The 19,061-nt window shown below is 39.3% G+C and overlaps 1 protein-coding gene and 1 long non-coding RNA gene across 3 annotated transcripts in view; both read left to right on the top strand.

Moving 5' to 3' along the window:
* PRKG1 (protein kinase cGMP-dependent 1) overlaps window positions 1–19,061 on the top strand; it is a 529,338-nt gene that overhangs the window by 185,813 nt on the left and 324,464 nt on the right. For both annotated transcript variants that reach the window (XM_075505445.1, XM_075505444.1), the window contains exon 3: window positions 8,616–8,729. In XM_075505445.1, the coding sequence (XP_075361560.1) occupies window positions 8,616–8,729 (114 nt within the window). The remainder of the gene's footprint in view (window positions 1–8,615; window positions 8,730–19,061) is intronic.
* On the top strand, window positions 14,130–16,302 carry LOC142411480 (uncharacterized). Its single transcript, XR_012776197.1, has 2 exons — window positions 14,130–14,193; window positions 15,798–16,302. It is a non-coding gene; the product is annotated as an uncharacterized LOC142411480 (long non-coding RNA).

The raw sequence follows: 19,061 nt of genomic DNA, 5'->3' as shown, positions 1-19,061 counted from the left end.
AATGTAAATAAAGATAACACTGATTACCCTTATCTGTGTCTCAAAGGCACTGCTAGGATATGCAATTGAAAATAATGAATTAGGCCTTGCAGATGTCTCCTGTTTATACCCAGGAGGAGAAATAGAGAAATATAAGCTAGAAACGTCTGCTACATTCCTGATGTTAAAGGCTTTACTGGAAGACAGAAGAAAGTGTATGTTATTGAAATGTCATGCTGTATAGAAATGCACTTTGGATTCTCTAGATATCCTCTTGGATATTCTTGTATCTTTAAAATTAAGAAACTAAGGGGCTGGTTTGAGCTGCTGAGTCATGGAAGACTTTGACTTGAAATAGAGGCATGGCTGGAAAGCCACTTGCTAAGCTGGGAGGAGAAAGGGAGAGCTGGTAGCGCGCCGCAAGAATTTTGCCCATTATATAAATTACATGCGGGCTGACAGATTCCTCAAGTCAACTTAATCTGTTTTCTTCTGCGCCCAGAAAGAGAAAATGACCATTTAATTATTGGGAGAAAAAATTATCCTACTAATTGAGAGAGTCACGTTAGTGCAATTTAGTTTATAGTTTGATTTATTTGAGGAACATGGATGCAGTTGAGCCAAAGGTGTTATTTAATATTTAATTGGATGGACCCAGAGTGACAAAGCACCGAATGTCCTTATCAAAACAAAAATGGTCTGTGTGCTTTGCTGGTGGTGTTATACAGGACAAGTGCATGCAGTTTTTGCAAAATTGATTCTTCTTTGTTCATATGTGCTTCAATCATCTGTATTTTTACTTTTCTATGTTTACAGTGACCCATGTTTAACTTTAAATCCTCGGCAAGTTATACAAGAACTTGTAAGGGCAATAGCTTGCCAGAGCAAATGCTAATAAGAGCTTTTTCCAGGTATAGACTATTTCCCAGGAACTATTTCCATCACTTCCTGAAGCACAGCCTCAAGGTGTGAACTGTGCCCACTGACACCTGTGGTTTTATTTTCACCGCATCTCCTGAGCACGGGATAACGGTGCTGCGATCTGGGCGGACACCACAAACATGGGGCTGGAGAAGGAGACAAGCTGGGAGCAATTCAATGTCGGCCTATTTTAAGAAGGGCTTTAAGAAAAAAAAAAAAAAACCCACGGATTTACTTTTAATATTGTTAATATTCATCATTAGGAAATGTAATACTCCACAGCCACCACAGTTAAGACATACAGTGGCTTGGGCACAACCCCATGAATAATGCAGACCATTATCAGTTTGTATTTTGAAACAAAACCAAAAATATTAACCAAAACAAAACCAAAACCAAAAATATTAATTGGACTGGCTCTGATGTCAACTAGCCACTTAGCAATTAAAGTTTTAATTGCTCCGCAATTAAATTTGCAACTACAATGTAATTAGCATGTGGAGTTTAATTTGCAAAAGCGTGGCTCTGGCCGAGAGTCTCAGGCCTCAGGGAACGCTTGGTGGGGTCGAGGGCAGTAAGGGAAGCCATTCCCTCTTGCGTTTCATAGGAAAAGCTTCTTTTCCTGAAGTCTTAGTGCATCTCCATGAAATCTTGCAAACCGACTCTAGTTTTCAAGCTGTCTTGAGTTACAACCAAAAGTTATATGTATAAAACTGCAAAACTGGCTATTTCAGAGCTTTCACGGAGCTGCCCTTATTGGTGGGGTGCAAGATCATCCTGGTGTTTGGGGGTGTATTTTTATAACACACTCCCTTTTTTCAAAGCAATGCTTTACTTGTAGCAGCCTGGACTTACTTGTAGCTGCGAGAGAGGAGCATCGTGCTTAATACAAGGCTTCTGTTCATTGTTCGGAGGAGTTGCATCTGTTGGAGTTGAACAGTGCATTTAAGCACGAGTAATAGTGCAAACAATGTTCCATGAACATATTAGGAGACAGCAAGAATGGATGATTTTAGCTGCACCTACCACAAATAATTTTCCATTTCCTCAGCTAATTTACAAGCTAAGAAAAGTTGTGAGTTCTGGTTGACAAGTGAAAATATGGATGGGAAAGCGGGCAAAGCGTTTGGCAATGCGGAAATTTTACACCTAGGTGAATGGCTTTTACATAAAAATCTGTGTGAAGGAATGAGAATAAGCCTTTAGCTTTTATCGTCCAGGAGGATCACTGGGGAAAAAAAATAAACAAGGATAAAAGAGGACAAGGATAAAAGAGGAAGGTAGCTGGTCTTTCAATCCAAGGAATTTGGGTAGAAAATTTCCAGCATAAAAATTTCTTTTGCCAAAGGTGGGACATGATTCAAATAACAGAGCTTGGAAAAAGAAGCAAACAGCCTCCCATATAATTGAGACTTCTGAGCGTCTGCCAAACCCAAAATATTTTGAGTTATGCACGGTTAAACTGCTTTCTGGCAGCTATTTCTGTTGGGAGCAGACTCGTGGCTTCTGGAGGCATTGTTCTGTTCTGTGTCCTCATGTTGGTCACCTTCTCATGTTCATTGTGAGACAGCCAAATGGATGGCACCCTTTGAGCTAGAGAATTGATTCGTAAAACTTGCCTTGCCGAAAGTGTTCATCAAACACACCGATGTGATATGGGAAAGGCCCATTTCACTGCTTGCAGGACCATTAGTGAAGTGACTAACCGGGCAGATGATATCAGGGCATATTTTTCTCTGTGTGGGAATGGAGAAGAATAGGGACTTGAGGGGAATCCAAAGTACAGCCACCAAAATACAGCTGCTAGCATGTACTCTTGGTAAGTCCTCCATGCTGGCGAAGACATAGAGATTTTTATTTTATTTTATGCTCTGTCTATATGAAAAATAACTTCCATTGTTCTCCATCAATATGGAATAGTTTCTTACAGCTGACATAAAAATGCATAGTTTGGATACTCCACAAAATCAGCTCAGCTGTAAATTAAATATCAATGTTGAATTCAATAATGCTCAATATTTTGGCAGAAATGCAGCATTTTCCAATCTTTTTCTACTTGCCTCGAGTAAAGCGTCACTTGCATTATTTGGTATTTGCTTTACGGAGATGTCAAAGGAAGCTGCAAATTTATTTTCATTAATTGATTAATATTGTATTGCATTTCTTTTGGTTTCTTTATCTGGTTGATACATCAAAGAAAACAATTTATTTCCTACATGGAAAACTGCACTGCGTAGGCTTCCAGCTAGGAAGAGAAAATGGGTAAATTTCTTTCTGTTTATAGCTGTGTTAGACCCTTTATTTCCATGAGAGGTGAATTTTGCTCACAGTCTGGGGAGTTTATTGTTAGTTGTTTAATGTTCCAGATTGCTTAATTACACAACATGGGAGACTTTCTCCAGTATGATAAATTGTAATTAAACAGCAGATTTATTACTAAATCATACTGAAAGAGAAGCAACCTACCTGTATCTCTTCTCTTGCTGTAGTGTCAAAGATCGAATACCTTCGCCTTTCAGTTCCAGCCTTCCTCAGGCTACTGCCCTGTTCAATCTTTCTCTTATGTACTTTGAAAAAAATAGATATATTTTCTCCTGCAGCAGCTGAGTTTGTCTAATGAAGTCTCTCGTGGACTGCTCTGTGGCTTGGTAGAAGAATACAGCTGTCTGAGGAGGACCGGGGAGCTGCTCAGCTCTGGCATCAGAAGCATCTCAGAGCTTTGGAAAAGGGGAGAAGGAGCAGCAGAGGTGGGCTCAGAGCCATAAAACACCATCAGCCTCGTAGCTGGGGGTGCTGGACCAAGGCAAAGGTTACTCAAGTGACTTCTCGCACTCTGACTGCCTGTTGAACTGGTCGGTTCATTCCTGAAGCTCTCCTATTCAGCTGTGTCTGGTGGTCGTGAAGCTTGAGATCAAGGAGCAGCTCGTCCTTGCAGGGAGTCCTGCAAGGACAACCCCATGGCACCCTTTTAAAAACCCGGAGGAGCGGTGGGGAAAAGCAGCATAATTTAACCTGGTTACTTTAACCCAGTAACTTAAAGTTGGGTTACTCGTGGTGCAGAGGTGGACCAGGCTGCCGTGGACTTTGTGCCCTGTGCTTAGCGCAGAGGCAGAAACGGTGCCATTGTGAGCTGCTGTTCACAGTAGTAATGCATCCCCAGTGCCAAGGCACTGCCTTTCGGTAGAGAGAAGGTCACTTGGGACTAACGAAGAGCTGTTTTGCAACCTGAGCGGAGAGCTGCCACTTGGTCACAAGGTGGGAGTGTAAAATACAGCCTCGCTAAGGCATTGGCTCGTCTTCCTATGAATAAAACCTTCCTGTTGGAAAACGCTGTGGGTCTCTGTGAAGAGTTTCATTGGTGCTTTGCAGTTACAGAGGTTACTTTCATGTTCAAACTGATTTAGGGAGGCTTTTCTGAAAAAATGTAATTTATGTCATTGTCACATTAGTGTGTTCCTTCTGGTTGTTTCAAGTAGAAACAGGAGAAATTCTATAATAGCTATTTCATCTGTGTGTAGTAACTTTATATTCAAATTTGCCAAATAAGAAACAGGTGCTGGAATCAAAACACCACTTCATTAGCAGAACTGGTAGAAAATGCTTTTAAATGACTGCATAAGAAATTCGTATTCTTTAGCTTTCAAAAAAGTAAGTTTTAGTTTTGTTTTGACAAACAAGGCCTGTGCATCATGTCACATTATATTTCTGGAAGAATCAGGTTTTGTAGCAAGAAATGCACCCACAGTCTTGTGTGTCTTCTCCACAATCTATGCTTCAGATATCTTTAGTAGGAATAGGACTAGTTTGAATGCAAATGTTAAATGAGCATTTAAATCATTCCTGTTTTTTTATAAACAAAGCACTTCCAAATGGCTAAGCAGTTAAGCGTAGTTATTGGTAACCGCCTCCAAATTTGAGCAGTTCCCATATAGAAAATCCTTATTGAATTCATCAAAACAAATGCTTGTCTTTTTTTTTGACTAATATCCAAATGCTACACCATCTTGAGACATGAGAGATTTTAACTAAAATCTTTTGCTTAATGTCAATGGCATTTTGGGGTTGCCGTGAAACAGAAACTATATTAATTTGAGCAATTTGTGCTTGCCTAAGGGTTTCCTGAAGCTTACAGTTTTCTGCTCAACTCTATAGCTGCTGCTTGAAACTCAAAGTTGACAGTGGGTAGGATAACTACATACAAATCTAAATAACTCCTGCCTTTGGAAGTTGACTCCCTCTTCTGTAAGGGAAATTAGTTTGCTTTGGTTTTGTTTTTGTAGAACATTGTCTTACGTATTCTTGCCTGTATCTCCATATTTTTCTAGGAAGTCTTCTCTATGCTTTCTAAAATAGTATTTTAATTTCATTGCCAATATATTTCTTGCATACTGTGGGAAATGGTTGCTGCAGTAAAAGGGTCATGAAGACTGTAGTAAAAATAATCTGTGCAATATTGTGCTTTCCATCTCAAATCTCAAAGTCCTTTGCCATAATCAGGCAGGAATTTGTCACTGAGCTACGGCAGTGAGAGCTCAATTTTCTACATGGGAAAAATAGGCTGTAAATTGATGGGAGCTGAGCTAATATTTCTGTATATTACTCCAGTGAGCTCCTTCCAACCCCAAGGCGGTCCTTTCCAGCATCGTTACTCCCTCGTGGGGATTTTCATCTCCTCTTCCTCTCAACCCTTGGAGAGCATCTGTGGATGATGAAGCATTGATTTGTAATCACACATGATCATGAGTGAACCACATAATTTTTTAATACAGTGAGAAATGCTTCCTCCCCAAAAAACCACTGAGCTGTAGGAATCAGAACCCAACTTCTTATTTTTTAAGTCCTTATAAGAACACAAATGGGATATGGGAATATATGTAGCTTTCTTACAAAGATGAATGATCAGCATGGATTGCTTTGGGAAACAACAGATGACATCTTGAGCAGTGGGACAGATCTCAAAATGCTTTTGAATAATGTGATCTATTTGTGCATTACTGCTCAGATTTGGCTGTCTTTTCTCTGGAACCGGTTACAACTCCATGAGCTAAAAGTGAGGTAAACTCATTCCCTTTGCGGATATTCGTTGTAGAGCTTTTTACACAAATATCCCCATTTCAGCTCTGCTGAAACTCAGTTTTATTAAAAAACCCCGTATTTTTCAAAATAATTTCGGAGTTTCCGAAGTGTGTGAGGCACCATTAAAGGCTGATTTTGCTCATTCTTGAGATAAATATCTATTTTTGTGCTCTGTTTGATTGATACTTAATATGAACAAATGAATCAAACATTTATAAAAAATAATGATAAAAATAAATTGACTTTTAAAGGGAAGTTAGCCTATACAAGGAATGGAATTGGGGTCTATTTGAAGCTAACAATAAATCAGCAACCTCAGAATTTAATTCTCAAGGTTATTTATTAGCCTTGAAGTATGATATTGTGTATTTTAGTATTTCTGTGATTGCTTTACTGTGTGAATATAGGTGAGTGCATTCTTGGCAGACCTTTAATAGGTGCTAACTGTGCAGTATCAATGGGTAGTATTAATACTCAACATGATGGATGCCATATCTTTATACTTTGTTTGCCTTTACACATTGCCATCCCATGTATTTCTCCCTGCTGTGATGGGAGCTGCAGAAACGTGCACACCATGACTGCCAGCCCACCGTAACTGGCCAGTGTCTCCCAAAGGAAATGGCATTGTCTCCTCCTTATGTATAAGTGTGCATGCACGTAGAGAGAGAGAGGTGGATATGTACTTATATACGTAATCAATCACAAATATATTTGCTGCTTTACTAGTGATAATTTTAGAGACTTGCTCTTAATATTGAAATACTTGCTTTCTGGTAGTAATTTCGTAGTAGCATTATATGCACACACACACACTTGCTTATTAGTAATAACTTGTAATAAAGAAATTTTAATAAACACTGCCCCCCCATCCCCTCCCCATCCGTCCGTGTGTGTGTGTGTCCCCGCCCTTGTATTACAGAATACACTGCTGCAATCTTTACACTCCCACAGGCCAGGTAACCTTTAGGTCATGCTATTTATCAAAGAGTAACTTTTAGTTTCATAAATAACAAGATTTTTTTTTTAATTTAATTTTTAAAATCAGATCAATAGATCTTTTCAATAGATCTTAGGATCTATTGCACCAGACAGTGTAAGACCCCTCTCCCTCCAAAATACTTTGTGCCCTTTAAAGGCACGCTTGAAAGTTTGCCCTGCCTTAATATAATACCTTCTTCCATTCACCTCTGCATACCGTTACCCTCTTTCTTTATTCTGCTGTGGAAATAGTTGAAGCTTTCTGCTCAATTTGATTTACCTTATTATGTGTCTAGTAGGGATATGGTGTCTACATTTGTTTCAGAGTCCTCCAAGTTTGCTTTTTCTCATTGCTGTGTTGTTTTGGTAGAGTAGCACTCCAGTAGGCTGGAGTCATTCTTGCTTTGAGGGGTATCGTGGGTGCGGTGGTGTAGATTTAGACACAGATATGTAGGGCTGACAGGACTGTATTTCAGAGCATAAGTATTATGTAGGAGAAACGTCTTTTTGTGATGGTGGTCTTGCTTTGTGGTAAGTACCTCTGGATTCCCTCTCTAGGAGGTAGGGTTGTATATAATCTCTTAGCAAATTAATTGGAGTTACTTATTTTTGCAAGCATTTGAGGCCCAGTTTGGTATCTAACATACAAATGCAGATAGCCATAAGGCGGGTAACAGCCAGTAAATGCTGACCTTCCCTCTTGCCACGTATAGACCCACAGAGAGCAAGTCAGTGATGCCCTGGGGGCTGGTGTAGCAGGATCTCTTAAGAATCTGCTTCCCAATTTGGGGTGAGAGGAAGGTTTTTAGTGATTGATAACATTTGAAATTCCTACTTCTCTGTCTTGCACTTTATCTGTTACAGCCTAAATGGTGGTCGTAGGCATGATAACCCCATGTTCCCCCCATGCGTGTACTCTGCTTCTCGTTGTGGCATCACTTGTGTGTGCACCAGGTGGTAGGACCGTCTTCAATTTTGTCCCTTCTCCTGGCTCTTGTTCCTCAGATGTCCTTTGAAACCCCCAGACTGGCCCTGAGCTGCTTTCTTTCCATTCAACCTTTGTTTTTAAATCCCCCTCACGTCTCCCCTCAGCGTGGTATTGGTAAGCAGATAAAGCAGACTTGCTCTCATAAGATGATGTGTTCAAAAAGGAGAGGTACGGTGAGATGGGAATTAAATAACAGCCACAGGTCAAAATAATTTTCCTTTTGATAATAGCTGTGTTATTCATGAATGAGTGTTCTAAGGGATTAGTTTCTCAGTGAAAATGAGCAAAATTACTCCATGGTTTTCATGTATGATGTTAAAGACCTAAATCTTTTCCTTTTTTAACACAAAAATTGGAGAAAATTTCACCTGAAAGTGTAATACATGAAACAAAAGTTCACATTGAGCTTAGTGTACTAGTAAGTATTTCCTGACCGTACAGCTACTCCACTAAGAAAACTCAAGTGTTGAAAGCTTATATATGCAATGGTTGTTTTTAACCTTTTTCTGAGTTTATGCCCTCTCCTTCATAATACATTTAATTGGTTTTAAAGTTGTAAGACTCCTGGTATTTTTATTCACAGTATAATCAAATACATTTTAAAACTTAAGTCTGAAAGAACTTAATTTCCCTTTTAAAATAGTCTTTTGGTTTTTTTTCTTTCTCGCAGATGGCAAGGTTGAAGTGACAAAAGAAGGTGTGAAGCTGTGCACCATGGGACCTGGCAAAGTCTTTGGGGAGTTAGCAATCCTCTACAATTGCACCCGAACAGCAACTGTCAAAAGTAAGATCATTTTTGAACTTTGATGTTGAATGGCTTGGGATTTCATTGAGAAGTCAGGTTCTTCTTAACTCTCTTTTGGAGCTGCAGCCTCTGTTAGATGTTCACTTTCTTAATTAATTAAACTCTTTATGGCATGGATTATAGTATGGAATTTAGCCACTGTGAGCAGGAAGAAGATGGAAAAGAAATGCTTCACCAGATTCTTTCACTCAGGTTTGTTCATGTAGGGAATCTCCTATGTTAGTACAGCGGTTGATGCTACTTTATGCATAGGAGCCTGTAGCTGATACCATAGCTTTTCTTACGATTCCTGCTGAATCTCATGGCGTGGCTGTTGCTTAGAAGAGCATATCTGACCCTTGTAAGTGTAAGTCTTCAAGGGAAACTCTGTAAGTAAAGCTTATGTAATTTTTCAGGATGAGTCATTGTTTCCCCCCTAAACTGACTAAACAAAACTGGGGAAAAAAAACCTGGATGGCGCTGATCTCCTGCTCTGAGTCTTCGGTGCTTCTCCTGTAATCCACTTTCTCTTATGAATGTTTTGGACAAAAGCCTGAGTTGTACAATAGCGAAGGGAAATCACATTGCTGTGTACAACATAAATATGTTTGTATTTAAATTCAGATTAATAGTTGAGACTTGGGATACATGATATCACAGTCCTCCTTGATCTTGAGGATAAGAGTTTATGGTGACATCTTAAGCGGAGAGGTTTTATAGGAGGTGATAGATAGTTCTGTAGTTTAAAGATGCTGTAGGGGAAAAGTTAGAAGGGTACAGATGGGATAGAATAATACAAAGACAAACAAGTGGTACCAAAATAATGAGGCATGTGAGTCCCTGTTCAGAAGAAAGCCTTTTAGAAATACCTAATTTTGCTTCAAAAAGAGAGAGAAAGAAAGAGAACAAATGGGCAGAAATGGCAAAACAGGAAAAGATAACTAGATTTTTTTTTTTTGTGAAGAACGTGCTGTTCTCCATAATTCTAAAGAACTTGACTGGTGTACTCTATTTTCACCTTTTAATTTCCCTTTTAAAAGTACTAAAAGTACTTCAGTACTTTTAAAGTACTAAAAACAGTACTTTTTACAAGTACTGTTTATTGCAGGTAAATCCTTGGCTACAACATAGTCAGCTTATCAGTGGCACAGTTTATGCTTTGGAGTAATCCAAATGACTAGCAAATGCTTTGGAATAATCCCAAATGATGTCGCAAATGTGCGTATTGCACAAGTCATGCCTAGCCCCACGGGGACAGCCCTAGACCTCCAGGCTGCTTCAGACAGTGTGTTGGGCTGTTCTTCTATGAGATGCTTTATCTCCTTCCCCCTAGTCTACCAAGCGGAATATGAGCGCAAATGGGAAGTGGGTGTTGATCCCCCATATCTCCCCATACCTTCCTGCCCCATAGGTGCATTATCCATGTAGCTGTACAGGCTGTTTTTCTGCCCAGTTAAAGGTTTGGGGGATTGATGATGGTGATGAATTCAGATAAGCTGCAGGCTTATGTGATAATACAGTTATATAAAGTTGGAAAGAGCAGAGAAAAAGGGGAGATGGTTGAATCCTAGAAAAGGAAATGAGTGGATGGTTATTGTTTAGTTCCCCTTAGAAATGCAGTGCTAAAAGGGTCCTGATCCAATGATACCATGAGCACTACATCATGTAATCCTGCAAAGTCACACTGTTCTTGTTGTGTCCATTTCAACCTGTTTGTACAAGTGACAAGGGAATAATACTGGCAGCAGTTTTTACTATCAGTTTTACTATTACTCACATTTTCATGTACTAAGTCTCTTCTCTTGAGCAAACTTCCAGATTGCCACTTGGCACTTAGTTTTACTGTATCCTTTTTTCCTGCTTAAATTGGGGGCAGTAGTAAGGTCACTACTGTAACCGTCCTCAGAGAGATCTTTGTTCAAGAAAGAGGTGTCTGTATTCATTGTTATACTCTGTTCCTTTCCCACTGGCATCGTAAAATTATGGTAATTATGCACCTTCTTCTGCTGGCAGCCGTTGGGCATGTAATCTCGTTTCCAACAAGAGCAAGTGACTTTTAGGTATTTTGTGTCTCATTATTGCACAAGTAGCAGTTGTGATTGTAATCAGCTTTATATCCTTTCAAGTGCGGTGGCACAGAAGGTCACAGCTTGACTTTGGGGAACCGTTTCAGCTAGACCTAACTGAACAGAGGTCTTGGAGGTGTGCGGATCCATTTAGGGCATATTATTGACTTCAGTTGTTGCTGCTGCTGCTAACAAACAACTTCAGCTGTTTGTTCTTTTGGCTGAATGATAAATAAATGTCATAAATCTCTAGAAAGGTGAATGCTAGTAAATAGTCCATTAAGTTTGATAACTTTGATCGTTACAAGGTTTATTTCAGGAGAAATGAACAACTGATGATTGTAATGACAATAGACACCCAGTCAGCATTGAAGCTGGACATGGTGAAGATGTGTCAGGGGGCATCATCCAACTTTAGTTTAGAGAAACACTTTAAGTTAGGGCTTCTCAATTTTCAGGAGATAGATTTCCCTTACCTCCAGAGTGTCAGAAGTGTTTTTTGATATGCCTGCCAGTACTTCATTACAAGGATGTTTGTATTTCTTTTTGAAAAATGAAGTTGCAGCAAAGACTGAGTGAAGGATGCATTATGGTAGTGTGAAGCTCAACAGTGCCTTTGGGCCATAATGATGTGTCAGCTGTGTTGATATCTCTTGCTGTAACTCGTTTGTATGTGTACTCTTGCTTTGGCTTTGTAAATAATAAAGTTTTTAGTGTCATTACTCACTGCATTAGTCTACATGGGCTCTTCAGCTGGTGCTCACTCTGTAGGAGATTGCAAACTTAAAGGGATAAATCACTGTAGGAAGGACTTAGTCTTTTAAAAAGAATTTAAAAGACTTTAAAATTTAATTATTCTAATCTGACTCCTTCTGGTTCATTAAAACCTCTTTAATAAGACAACCCAGGTCTTTTGAAAGCCTGCCCCAAGAGAAGTATTATAATATTTTTTCAATATTATTACAGTCTTAAGAAAAAGCAGGATGGGGTCTAACCAGGGCTTGGGAAGAAAGAGCAACCAAACCCTTGGGTGTTCAGAAGCACTGAGGAAGGTAGGGCCACATCTCATGACATGTGGACTCATCTTTAAGATAACTGCTTACAATTTTTTGACATCTGATTTGTTTGTTTGGTTGGTTTTGTTGTTATTCTGAAGCTTTTGCTTTACATTTCCAGATATTACAGAAAGAATAATTGTTGTTTTCGCTGGTGGAGACTATTCAGTCTGATGCTCCGAGTATGTCACTGTCATGGCTTTCTAAAGTGCCGGTGTTCACAGATTGGCTTCCATTACATATACAGCTAAATCCAAATCAGCAGCTAATTTTTTCCTCTGTCAGTATTCATTAGCCAGAGTTCTCAAGTGCCTAAATGCAAACCTTGATGCTACTTGCAATTTAAAGCAGAATCACAGACTTTCCTCCCTGATTCCAACAAATAATTAAATTCAGTGCATTAGAATAAGGAAAAGAAAACTCCCACTCATTATGGATAAATTATCTCACATGATGTCTCTAATCCCCTGGGAGAGTGGTATTCTCCAAATACACTTGTTTACCTATATATCTCAAATTACTATTGTTGCTTCTTTGAGCAAACTAGTTGAGTGTCTTAAAATAGTAAAGGCGGTAAGCTGTGTTTTCACATCACTCAGAAATAATGTTGTTGACTCAGCGTGTGATCTGAATGTTAAAAATAAGCTAGGTTTTGTTGTTTTTGTTTACCTCTGCTCTGGCTGACTACTTTCTCTGTGTAACTCTCTGCCACCTACATAGGTTAATAACAGGCTGAATGCCGGTGCGTCTGAAATCTCTGCCTTGGTCGCCTATTAGCACCAAGGCAAAAATCGGTGCGTGTGTGACTAGCTACAGTTGGGACCCTGCTGCCCTTCTCTTCCCATCTGTGGGTATAGCATTAGTGCAAGAGTCCAGTGATGGTAAAGGAGGCTGGACAAGAAATGTGCGGATGCACCTTGGCCCTACCCATGCCATGCAGCTCAATATTAGACTCTGTTAATTAGGAATCTTTCCTGTATACCAAGAAAGGATTTTGTCTTGCTCATTGCCAAGCAAACAGGATTTCCACTCGTGTTATCACACGAGTCTGAAAGAAGCAAAAACGTATTAAAATTCAAATGTGGTTTTGTTTATTAGTAACATGGGTGGTAGAAGGAACTATGAGATGTCAGAAAAAAAAACAAACAAAAAAAAGGACAAAAAACCCCTCAGTTGGATTCAGGTTGTATATAAAACTTTGTAATTCTTCGTTTGATAACACAAAAAATCTTTTTAGTAAGCAGAAATTTATCTGCTGTTAATATTGTGCAGTAGTTCTCATTCCTCTTAAAGAATAATCTTATGAGCAGGTAAGGTATAATAATCTTATCTGCATTTTTGCAGGCAGTTTTGGGGAGCACTGATTTTGTGAAAGGAGTGTATTCTTCATGTGCTAAGGATGTTATATTTATTTGAGAGGTAGCCTTAGCATCTGAAATTGTATTCTCTCGGGGGCAAAATTCGAATAAAAACTTCTCACAAAAACGTCTCAATTCAAGGCTGCCAGTTTCAGTGGAGTTATACTCAACACCAGTCCATGTTTTTAGGAAAACAATATTAGCAAAAAAACAAAAACACAAGCTGAAGTTGTTAAACTGTAAATTATGTAAATCTTTTTTCTGGTGAAACTAAGGGTGTCTCCTCAAAAGCCAGCACAAGAGTTTCTCAGGCTTCTCTGCTTAGCACTTTTGTACAGTGCTAATTGTACAAAACTCAGTGCTTTGCAGTGTGATTAAGGCAGTATTTTATCAATTTGTTACCAAGCTTGGATGAGTTTGAATTTTCAACCACTGTTTATATTAATGGAGTCCTATGGAAATACTTCCCTAGCTTGCTAGCTGCAGCCCCAGAAATTACCCTGACTTTACAAGGAGCTTGGTAACGTGGATAATTTGCAAGGTAAAATCAGGCAACAGTCAGTTGCCCATTAAAACTGCAGAGACTCATTAAAAGCCTTTGAGAAGGGTGTTGGCTTCATATGTTCTAAAAATTATGGGAGCTCATGTAAAGTTTGCTCAGATCTTCTTAAAACAATCACATATGTTGGAAAGAAGTTGACTTTAGATACTCAGCCATTTGATTAAAAACTTTCTGATATTACTTACAGATAGGAAACCCAGGTTGGCCAAGCCAGAGATGATCAGGTTGCAGATCAGTCTGGTGTGCCTGGTAGGGGATAAATGGATATAATCTTGGAGAAAGTAATTTAAACCCTCCCTTGCACTGTCTGTATTTTTCTCTGACCTTTACAGTTTTTGCCAGGTAATGTGACAAAGTGGATTGGATTATTTCTTCAAGGGAAAGACAACAAGAGAAAATGATGTTGAGCACAACGGACAAGATGTAGCAGAATTTTTTTCCCTTCTTCTTGTTCAGTAGGCAGGACCATCTTCAGTATGGCATCTCTGTGGCTCAGGAGATACAAGTGTAGGGAGCTCCTGACCACGTAGCACAAGGCAGTGAAATTTTAACCAAGATACAGTCTAATCCAAGAGAGAATAGTCTGAGATGGGAAGAGCAAAATGAAAAATTCATACAATACCTGGGTTCGTTGTGTACCTGAAATGTCAACAGACTTGTTGAACTCAATGGCAAAAATAAGAGCTGGTTATGGAAACAGGGCAAAAAAAGAGGAAATACGGAATGAGTTGTCTTGGGGTGTATTGATACTTACTGGATTATTAGTTATTTTTAAACAGAAAGGAGTGCAGTGGTGTGGTGTAGACAGGAATGGCCAACCATGAAAATTTTCAGTCCAAAGTCGGGCATGGTGTTGTGTCCTGCCTGGTGGCATGCAGGAAAGCATCCACCTGACACAACCCTGGCGTATGTTGTCATTCTTCTCTACACATACACCTTTTCTGAGTGACAATAAGAAGGTCCAGAAGCCAGGCTATGTACTTGATGGACAAATTCTGGTACAGTTTGGGGCGTTTCAGGGCTGCAGCTTGCTGTTGACTGTAGAAACCAGCCAAGGCACGTCGTTCCTTTGAACTGCGCTTTTAATATGGGAAATGGAAATAAAATGACTGAACAAAAGAAAATATATTTGGATTTGGTTTTGGTTGTGGTTAAGTATCAAGTCAGTGCTTAAACTGGTTTTCTTCCAATACAGTGATTTTGGGGGTTTTTGGTTTTTTTTTTTTTTTTTTTGTTTGTTTTTTTTTTTTTTTAAATCTTGATGCAGTTCTGGCGCCTCAAGAGGCAAGACACTGCATCAACTATGAGAGCTGTGGCAGCGCTAACATTTCTAAAGTGTATGTCTGTACAAAAGCTTTAGGGTTATTGCTTGTCCTGACCTTTGTTTTAACTTATTATTTTCAGTCATGGGAACTTCAGCTGGTTTCTAGCAGTGCAGCAAAGCTGAGCAAAATATTGCAAGAAAGGTACAATCAAAAATAATTGGCAGGGGAAAGACACATGTTTTCTGATGATGAGTGAGAATGATGCTCATGGTCTTTTATGGAGAAAGTTGATTCAGGGAGCGATGAAGCTGTGGAGGAGCAGATACGGGGCTACTTGTTGATCGTCTATTTGTAAGCAGCACTTTGCTGCTTTTTGAAGAGCTCATGAGCTTGCAGAACTGTGTTGTGTGACCTTCCTGCCTGCCCCCCCCCCCCCCAACTGTGTACCTATTGGCCTTTGATTTTTATTACAGGATTTTTTTATTTTATTACAGGACAAGAGGGTTTGATCCTTACTGCTTTAGGAGTTTGAGGAACACTATCCCACTATCCATTGGAATGTCTCTTTGACTCAGGCTTTCATGACTGAGAAGTCTTTCGTGTAGAAAGCTACCAGTCCTATCTGGGAAGTAGATGCTTTCTGCTATACGTTACATTTTCTGCCTCTGGTAACACAGGAGAGGTAGTGTCTTAATCTGACTTGAACACTATGACCTAAAATTTGAAAGTTTCATTCTTTGTTCTTTTTTCCCCCTTTCAGAGTTTCCAGCATAAAAGGTCTGAAAGAAAAGGAAGTCCCACATATCCAGTTCCTAAGAATCCTGAGGCTGAAATAAAAATGACTTACAAATAAGGAAGGTGCAAGCTCTGGCAACCTGTTATTTGATTCTCTGAAGAAATGCTTTATCTTTCCCATTTTATTGGATCAGCGTATTAATTTCAAGGCTACTGTGTTTCAGTTCCTGGGTTAGGAGCAACTGCAATTTGAGCTGAAAAATAAGTGAGGGATGGGTGCTGCTGCTATGTGGCTCTGCTGGGTTATAAAGCACCGGCCCTGCCTCCAGGAATTGTCAGTGTGGACTTTTCTTTCTCTGATTTGAGCTGTTATTAAAACCAAGAAATCCCAAGTGCGCGCTTGCTGCTTCCTTAAATGCTCTCGTAGTTGGGGTGTTTGTGTTGCCTTTGTTCTCAAGAAAATCTGCCTTGTCTCTCACAGTCTTTAATTAGTGCTTTTAATTAAAATAAACTTTGTTTCTTTTTTCCTTTTCTTTGGATTTTGTTTGTTTTGTTATTAACAATACGATTTGTTTAGTTTGCCTGACTTTGGCATCGTCAGCATTTTGCCGGTCTTTTCAGGGTGGAAAGTCTTGCAGTTTAGGTTTTTTTTTTTTTCCTTCAATCTTTTTCTGTGGCCCATTTGACTGGAATTGTTTGTTTTTCTTTTTTTACACGGAATGTTTGTTTATCCCCCCCCCCCCCCCCCCCCAACTTATTCTAGATTAGTTTTGTCACAGTGCTTACCCAGTACCTGCAGTTTTCCTCTAGGTCCTTGTAGTTGGTTTAATATTGCTATTACCTTTATTGGCTCACCTGCAGATGCTTCGGAGGAGAGACATGGATGTGAGTTGTCTTTTCTAGCAGCACTCATTAGATCAGAGAGATGAAGCAGTGATGACTTCTGGAGCCAGTTGAGCGATTTTGCTCAGTGAAGACACTGCAGTCTGTGTTGGAGGTAGGAATGGAAGAAGGATGCTGCAGCATGGTTGATGGCTTGTATTGGGAATCTATGAAACATAACATTCCTGTAAAAGAGAAACTTCTTCAGTACTGTATTTTGGTGTGCATGCCAATGTGTTGGAAAGAGGGCAGGAAACAAATGCAGCAGCTTCCCATGAATCACTTAGTTTTCCTCTCCTTATTTAGATTATTTCCTAGTTAATTGTAGAATAGCTCGAAGGTTTTAGTCTTGGATTACTCATTTTCTGTAACACTTTTTTCAGCACCTACTTTTAAGCTTTAGAAAAGGTATTATAAAACAGTGCCTGGAAAACTTACAAATCAATTTAAGTTAAGAGACAGCATTAGGAATGAGACTTGAAAACTTTTTGTGGGTAAATTTACAAAATGGAGCAAAGAGAAAACTTGAATGCTAGCTTTATTTTATAACAAGGTCGAATACCTGGAGAAATAAAGGTCTGTAAAACTACTCAGCCCAGTAAAATTCTTGAAGAGTGTGCATCACACATGCTGGCAAGAGCAGCTCCCATAACACCTGGAGGTTTAGGCATCATGTGCAATTCTAAGACTAGTCTGCTGCATGGTAAAGCTGGGAGGGAGCGATTCAGCCCAAAGGTAGGTGTGTGCTGCCAGGTAGCCAGCCTGCTCTCTGGAAAGCCACGAGTCTGCTGTAGACCCTGAGCTGTATCTGTTCGTCCCTGGATGGTGTCTGGGGTAGACTGCAGATCTACATAAAGCTGTGAAGAGCTGCATTCAGGTCACTGAATATAGTCGCACAGTCTGGGATCATATCCTACATATAACACGTTCCTGTCGCAGAGAATAACTTTCCTCTCCTTCAGATACATAAAATTATTTAAAACTCAGTAGTATGAAATAAATTTATTACAGGTAAAAGCTTTCAGTGTAAGTCCACGTTTAAAAACTATATAGACCTGTTTGCCAGAGCTCAGAATGATGTATTTATTGTGTCTGATATACAGAAGAAGTGTGATCATCATGCCGGGAAAATGAAGCACTTGAGTTGTTTTTAAATACTCCTGAAAATAATTTTGTTGATATTTTTCATGTTGTTTTAATTGCAGAGTTCAATAATTTGAGGAACCATCACAGTTAAACACATTTATAAGTAGATTATGACTTTCTCCATGCAACCCTTGAAGAAGTAGTTAATATTAACAGCAGCTGTAAAATAATTACTTCACAAGAGCTTCCTTTTCATCCCCTTTTATGCATGTCTCTGAAAATGTTGCTGATGCATGAAATATGGCTACAGCAGTTTTGATAAATGAGAGGACTGAACTTTGCTAATGATAGTAAACCTTCACTTTGAGCAGAGTTTGATAAACAAAGGAATGCAATAGTAGTATTTGCCATTTATATTAATTTATGGGCTCAACAATACATGGTCTTTTCTCAAACTAAAATGCAACAGCCTGCACAGGGTCTGGTTTTGACTCAACAATATACAAGAGTTTCTTCTTCTAGACTATTTCCTGGTACTAATTGTGGAACAAAAAGCTGCTTGGTACTAAGACAGACACAGAAATGATCACTGTGTTTCAGAGCCAAAACAAGCATCCCCTTTTGTTCTCTAAAGCCACTTTAGAAGATGCTTGATGCAATGAAATCACCCCATGCTGCCTTTCCTGGCGTCCATAAAAACATGGTTTTTAGCGGTATTCTTACCCTTCATATTTCAGGGTTTCTTTCTGAGTTACAATTAATTTTAAAGGTTTGACTATACCTTTCTGTATTGGAGGAGTTGTGCTTCACTATACTTGAAGCCCATCACTTTGAATAAACTTCCACTAAGGTGATCTTAAAACAAAATCACCCAACAATAAGCTCAAATATGTAACTAGTCAGTAAACGTTACTGTAATTTATGTTGCTTTCAGCCAGGCTATAGCACTGTCATCTCCACTGACTAATGTGTTTGGTCCCTTTGGACTGTGCCGATCCTGCTGCTTCTGCTGTCTCTGGTCGCAATGGGCTCCAGATCTTCCCAATCCACAGGGAAGAGTAGTGTTTTTTTCAATGTTAAATGTATCTGCTACAAGTCTCATTGATTATATATATATAGTTTTTAACTATTATTCCCCCCCCTCCCCCATTTGTAATATTGTGTGGTTTAGTGAAAACAGTTCTGCATTCATTTTATTCGCTTTGATGACACCACGCATTCTCCTCTCCAGATTGCAGATTGCCAGCCTGTTCAGCCTCTCCTTGTAAGGCAGCTGCTCCATCCCGGGAAAATGTTGTGACCTCCTTTGGACTTTCTAAAGTG

This window comes from Mycteria americana, chromosome 6, assembly GCF_035582795.1.
Source record: "Mycteria americana isolate JAX WOST 10 ecotype Jacksonville Zoo and Gardens chromosome 6, USCA_MyAme_1.0, whole genome shotgun sequence".
Taxonomy (NCBI): Eukaryota; Metazoa; Chordata; class Aves; order Ciconiiformes; family Ciconiidae; genus Mycteria; species Mycteria americana.
Note: the sequence above shows the minus strand (reverse complement) of the source record. Positions and strands in the feature narration are given on the sequence as shown.